The sequence below is a fragment of the Talpa europaea genome (assembly GCF_964194135.1).
Source record: "Talpa europaea genome assembly, chromosome: 7".
NCBI classification, from domain to species: Eukaryota; Metazoa; Chordata; class Mammalia; order Eulipotyphla; family Talpidae; genus Talpa; species Talpa europaea.
Window position 1 is genome coordinate 35,249,763 of NC_140074.1, and position 6,386 is coordinate 35,256,148.

Genomic DNA, 6,386 nt, shown 5'->3' on the forward strand with positions numbered 1-6,386 from the left:
TTGTCTTCTCTTACAAGGACACTAATACCAGCACAAGGGACCTAGGCCCTAGTACCTAAACCTGCTCACCTCCCAAAAGCTCCCATCTCCAGTTATATTTGGATCATATTCAGGGATAAGATTTCAACATGTGAATGTTAATGGTACAAACTTAAGTCCATACCATAGCACCATGCTAAAGTCAGATATACCAGCAGCAGGCAAAAGAGAAAATTGATCCTTGATAGGGAGGATCAGGGAAAAATTATTCTAACATTTTATTTATTTTATTTTATTTTTTGTATAAAACATTTAATTTATTTGTTTGGGTTTTTTTTGGGAATTTGATGCATCATCAGTGTATTACAACTGAGCCATTAATCTTGTAGCTTCATCAACATTAACTGGTCCATTTTCATGACACTGCTGAGGAGTCAGCTGTTTCTGCAGAGGTTCAAGAGAAAGGCCTTTTGAGAAATGTAGAAGTTCCTTTTGTATATCTACAAAAGCTTTATTCACTCTATTAACTTTTTCATTATTCACAATGTTTATCTTCTTCAGATTAGTCATAACTGGTTTTGCTTTGTTTTTAGCCCTAAAGTTTTTCTGGCTGGCTATGTGAAATACATTCCTGGACTTAGGTCCTCTTAGTTTGTTCTTGGCCATTGTCAGACCTTGGGTAGCCTCGTGCGGCCGCTCAAGTTCCAGGAGATGCCATCTGCACACCCAGGATACAGGCTAACATTTTATTTTTAAGAGACATCATTGAGTTCAGGGACAGGTCACTCTGTGAGGTGTTGTTGTTTCCTGAGAGTATCATTATTATTAATATACAGAACGATAGTCTGATTCATTAAGAAAAGGGGTGAAGTGTCTTCTGTGCTCTCTATTGAAGGGGACAGGGAAGAGCGTAATCTGTTTTAGAATTATTTTTGTCAATGTGCTTAAAAAATTGGTGAGCCCGTGTGTTGCAATCAATCATGTGAAATATTCATTTATGTGGAACAGTTTGTTTTCCAAGACCTGGTAAATCTCATGCATTCAAACACTTGATAAGTGTTTTTTAGGGTCAGTCAGTAGGATACCATTTTCAAAGAACAATTTTCTTTGAAGCTGAATTATTCAAGAGCTAACAAAATTTGGTGTTGATATTTTGGTTGTTGAAAACCATCCATCATGTTCTTCACTACCTGTCCCCAAGGTTGAAAAAAATTTATCAAAAGTGCTGCCTTGTCTGACATATCCATGAATGACAAGTCTTATTGCCCTGTAATTTAAAGATAATGATATAGACTGGGAGTTCGGTAAGAAAGAGGACTTGTGTTTGACCACAGTTCTTTCCGGATTTGTCTGTCCTTTTGGCCTTAGTGCCCTCTGGGTTCTTAATAGCCATGTGCTAGACTGCTGGGATCACAGTAGCCAGATTTCCCCTTTAACTGCCTGTTGTACTTACCAAGCAGTCGGCATTGATCTCCACAATGAGGCTTATCTTGCCAAAAGTCTAGGATACTTAAAGTCAGTTGGCTGTGATTCCCAGTAACAAGCCCTACAATGAAGATGACTTTGCCAATGGGATCAGGATAATTGACATCTCTTGGCAAAGGCTCCCACATTCTGGATGATGTTTGGAAAGGCAGAATCAAATTCTGCCTACAATGATTCTCTCTTCATATATATTTTCATAACTGAGACACTGCTGTTTGACGTAACACAACCCTTCTTTAACTGTAGTAAGCCTTTGGGGTCTGGGCTCACCCTGCTGGCAGTGTTACCAGGCTGTTTTGTGAAGGTGACCCGGCAGACCTGGCGTAAGAGCCATTATGTCCTGATTTTATACTTTATGCCCAGGTGTAATCTTACTCTCAGATTCGTGTTCTTGAGTATGATGCCTCGATAGGTCCTTGAATGATGCTGTTTCATCCATCGTTATTTTGTTATACTGTTGATGAGAAAAGAAATCCTGGCTTACATTGAAAGAATTATTCAAGGACCTGTTTTGTTATACAGTAAGTCCTCACATAATGTGGGTTTTGGATGCTGGGATCTTAAGTGAAACAATATATAATGAAAGCAGCGTCAATTAATCAGTCGGTTTTGTTCACCTCAGCATAGGTCAGGATTTTCCTACTTACCATCATAAGAAAATGATATTGTATTGATTGAAACGATGTTATTCAGCGATGACCTATGATATATCATTTCACTAAAAGCAGCGGTTTCCAAGAACCTATTGAGGATGTTAAGTGAGGTCTTATTGTCCTCCCAAATCAATATGTACTGAATAACACCACCGGTACTTCATCTTGTTTCCGTGTTCAACCTAATAGCAAATCCTAGTGGCTCCACCTAAAACTATCCTGATTCTACCCACTTCTTCCCACCTCCTCTAGTTACATAGACCTTTACTCTTACTTACCTAGACAATGCCATGGTCTCCTAACCAGTCTCCCTACTTCCTGTCTTGTTTATTGGTCTTTTTCAACCTTGCAGCCAGAGCGATCCCTTATCACACTCTCCTCTGCTCAAACCATTCAGCTGTTTCCAATAAGAGAACAAAATCCAAATGCTTATTCATTGGATCTGAGATCCTATTTGATAGAATCTACTTATTTGACCTCATCTTCTACCGTCACCCCCTAGTTTACTCTGCTTCACTTACATTGGCCTCTGTATGCTTCCTGCAACACAAGGCCACTTCCTGCCTAAGGGCTTCTGCACCTGTTGTACCCTGGGTGTGGGGAGGGCTGTTCTCTCCCTGGGATGTGTGTGTGCCTCACTCCCTTGTTTCGGGTCTAAACACTGTCTTCTCATTGGAGAAACTTTCCTTGACACCCTCTCTAAATAAGAGTCTTCTGTCCCTATAGTGTTATTTCCCCGTCTCTTCCTGTCCTGTTCATTTATTTGCTATTTTTTTCATTCTTCTCCCCCAATGAAAATATAAGCTCCACCAGGGTTTGTTAACAGCTAATATCTCCAGATCACGAAACAGTACCTGGCTCCAGGTATGCCCTCAGCAAATATTTGTTTTCTAGTCATTGGAATGATTCCTTATCTTATTGAATTCTCACAACACTTCTTTTAGGGGTTTGGTGCTGCATCCTGATTTTAAAATGAACTGAAAAAGCAGGCTCAGAAACTTGCTCAGAGAATGTAACTACTATCGAGGTGTGTTTTGAATTTTTTCCCCATGACCCTGTAATGTCTACTGTATCATACTTTTAACCTTATAGAGTGAAGTGGGACGCACAGCAGTGTTAGTGGGTGTGGGGGAGGTGGCATTCTAGGACTTGGCCAGTGATTTCAATGGCAGGATGTAGTCATTAGGTAAATACTGATTTTACAGCTGATAATGAAATCTCTTAAGAAACTAAGTTGTAGCCACATAGCTATCAATCAAGACTCCTCACTGTGGAGGATATGGAATTTAGTTTCCTGTTTTTTTGGCATTCTGTTTTGGATTAATAGGTAAAAACTTGCAGATTAGTCATTGGGTTTCAGCAGTTATTACTTATTTCCACCCCAGCCTCCTCCTTGCAGATAACTGTAGCAGGAACTGGAACATATGTAGTTTGGGGTCCAGAGCCAGAAAATAGGAAATTAATCAGAATCATTCATTCAAGTATCAGAGTCAAATAACCTGTTACAGGTCCAAGACACAAACTGTTAGGCATTACATTTTCAGAAATCTCTCTTTTTTTAAAAGATTTATTTATTTTTATACAAGAGCTGGGGTACAGGCCAGAGGCGCAGGAGGGTAAGAGGATTCACCAGAGACAAAGCGGGGAGCAGCACAGACAGCTGAAATACACTGCTGAGGGGAGCAATGGGCACGACAGGAGAGGTCTGCCACGCCATGTGGGAATCTCCCTGGCCAGCAATGAACCCGCGCTGCAGAGGCTGTGGACAGCTTCACAGCGCTGCACTCAACCGGCTGCACCACCTGGGAGGCCCAACTTTTCAGAAATTTCCACAGTAGTCTTATTGACAGATTCCTGAACCATCAGAGGGATGCCTGACTGGTGGTAGATAATAAGGTGATTAACCTGAAGACTATCCCATACTTGCCTCCTAGACAGGGCAAAGGCAAGGTCAGCAGCGGACAGGCTGCCCTGCAGGTGTGTGCCTGTTGAGTACACTGCCCCAGCAATGGGAAGCCAAGAGGGGTCTAGGAGAGGTGCTGCTGTATGTTTCAGGAGATTGTCTCTGTATGGACATGGACGATGCTGATGGTCTCACAGGGTGATACCATTTAGTTTTGTTTATATGCAAATGAAATGCAAAAGACCACTAACTTTCTGTTTTAACTTAAACAACCACAAACACAAGTCTTTTGAAACTCCAGGAAATGTGTGGTTATATGTGGATTATTAAAAAGTAAGAGCACAACAGGTTTAGCGTGAGTCAGCATATGGGGCTATTGCTTAAGCAAATGTGAATCAGGAACTTGAAAACAGCAACCTAGTGTGAGGTTCTTTTTCCTGCGTACATCATTTTACCATATTTTTGGAACACTTATTATATGCCAGGTAATGTGTCATATGTTGGCAATGTACAAAGAGAAGATCCGGCCAGTTCCCAAGCGCCTCAGGATGCACTGACTTCTCTCTGGCTACTTCTAAACTCATGTCTCCTTGTTTCTTGCAGTTTCCAGGAAAGGAAATAAAAATTTTGAAACAGATGAAAAAGAAATGGATTCTTTTGGATTAGTCTGAAGGTGATTTAATTGTCAATTAGGAGAAAAATACAAAAAGCATACCTGTAGTTCATCTCCTTCACACTTTTTTTTTTTATTCAGGAATAGTTTATATTTTCAAAGTATTTAGGAATTCTTTAATTAGAAAAATAAAGGCAATGGGATTATCTATCAGGTTCTAAAAGTACCCATGAATTGAATCACTCACATTCCCATCTTAAAAAAAAAACAAAACAAAACTTTAAATCACATTGCTAAGTTTTCTTACAGTAAAGAGTAAGATCAAGCTATGCTAAAGTACAAAAACCTGAAATTCTGAGCATGAAAATAATTTATTGATTAGACATCTGGTTTATTCAAGCATTAGGCTTACTGAAGATAGAATTAACAGAGATTAACACAGCTCATGGAGTAGAAAAAAATTTCCATCCTTCACACTTAATTGGGAGATCTATGCAACAAGAGAGAAGATATGAAGGTCAAGTAATTGTAAAGACATTAATTCAGGGAAAATATATTGTATATATTATGAATATCTTAGGGATGTGTGTATACATTTACATATTTGTGTCCTCCCGAAATCCTACCTTGAAGTTCTGATTCCTTGCAGCTCAGAATGTGATTGCGTTTGGAGTCAAGGCCTTTAAGTTGTAATTAACTGTAATGAGCTCACTGGGTGGGGTGCTGAGGACAAGTGACTCTGTAAGAAGAGATGCTTAAGACACAGGCAGTGGCAGAGGGAAACCATGTGAACACAAAGGGAGAAGATGGCCATCTGCAAACCAGAGAGAGCTCTCCAAAGAAAGCAGCCCTGCAAACACTCTGATCTCAGATTTCTAGCTGCCAGAACCATAAGAAAATGCATTGCTATTGTATAAGTGACCCATTCTGTGGCCCCCTGCTATGGCAGTCCTCACAAAGTAATACAAACACACATATGCAGAGAAAAAGACTCCAGCCCTAAAGAGTTCAGGTGCTGGATCATGCTGAGTTTACTAAATTCAATGGTAGCATGAGAAATAATCCTGACTGCTTGCTCTTAACTACATGCATGTTAAATGCTTTATGTCTCTGCTACTTCATTCATTCAATAAACCCCAAATTTCCTACTATATACCAGGCACTGAACAAAGTGCAGAAAATATAAAAATATTTGGTAGGGCCTACCCTATTTGGTAGGCACAGGCAGCTGAGCGCCATGCTATGAAGCTGTCCGCAGCCTCTGCAACACCAGTTTGAACCCACCCAGCCAGCGAGGGTCCCACATGGCGTGGCAGACCTCTCCTGTCGTGCCTGCTGCTCCCCTCAGCAGTGTATTTCGTCAGTCTGCCTGTTCTGTTTCCCACTCTGTCTCTGGTGAATCCTCTCACCCTCCCACACATCTGGCCTGTACCCTGGTTCTTGATTAAAATAAATAAATCTTTAAAAAAAAAAGAGAGAATATTTGGTACAAAAACTGCCCTCAAGCCACCAGTCACAGGTGGCTATTGCAGTGGCGTGAGGTGTCATGGGGAACACGGGGCAGGGCACCTCACCTAGGAGAGTGATGGCTCTAAGTCTCTGTCCACCATCACTGGATGGCACTTGGCATTTTCATTATGCCAAGTGCATATGAAATGCATTTTCATATGCATTTTCATATGCATTTCTCCTATTTTAAAGTCATCCTTTTTATTGATCTTCTCTATTTTTTCCCTCTTTTCCTAAGTGACTA

At 40.6% G+C, this 6,386-nt stretch overlaps 1 protein-coding gene across 2 annotated transcripts; it reads right to left on the bottom strand.

Moving 5' to 3' along the window:
* Positions 1–342: 342 nt before the first annotated feature.
* LOC311174529 (ribosomal biogenesis factor-like) lies at positions 343–645 on the bottom strand (the record flags this gene model as incomplete). Of its 2 annotated transcripts, XM_084239025.1 has the most annotated exons (2): positions 343–405; positions 523–645. In XM_084239025.1, the coding sequence occupies 2 exons, from the start codon at positions 643–645 to the stop codon at positions 343–345; spliced, it is 186 nt and encodes a 61-aa protein (XP_084095151.1). The 2 variants fall into 2 exon arrangements, with proteins under 2 accessions (XP_084095151.1, XP_084095150.1); XM_084239024.1 differs by having other exon boundaries at positions 343–645.
* Positions 646–6,386: the final 5,741 nt, after the last annotated feature.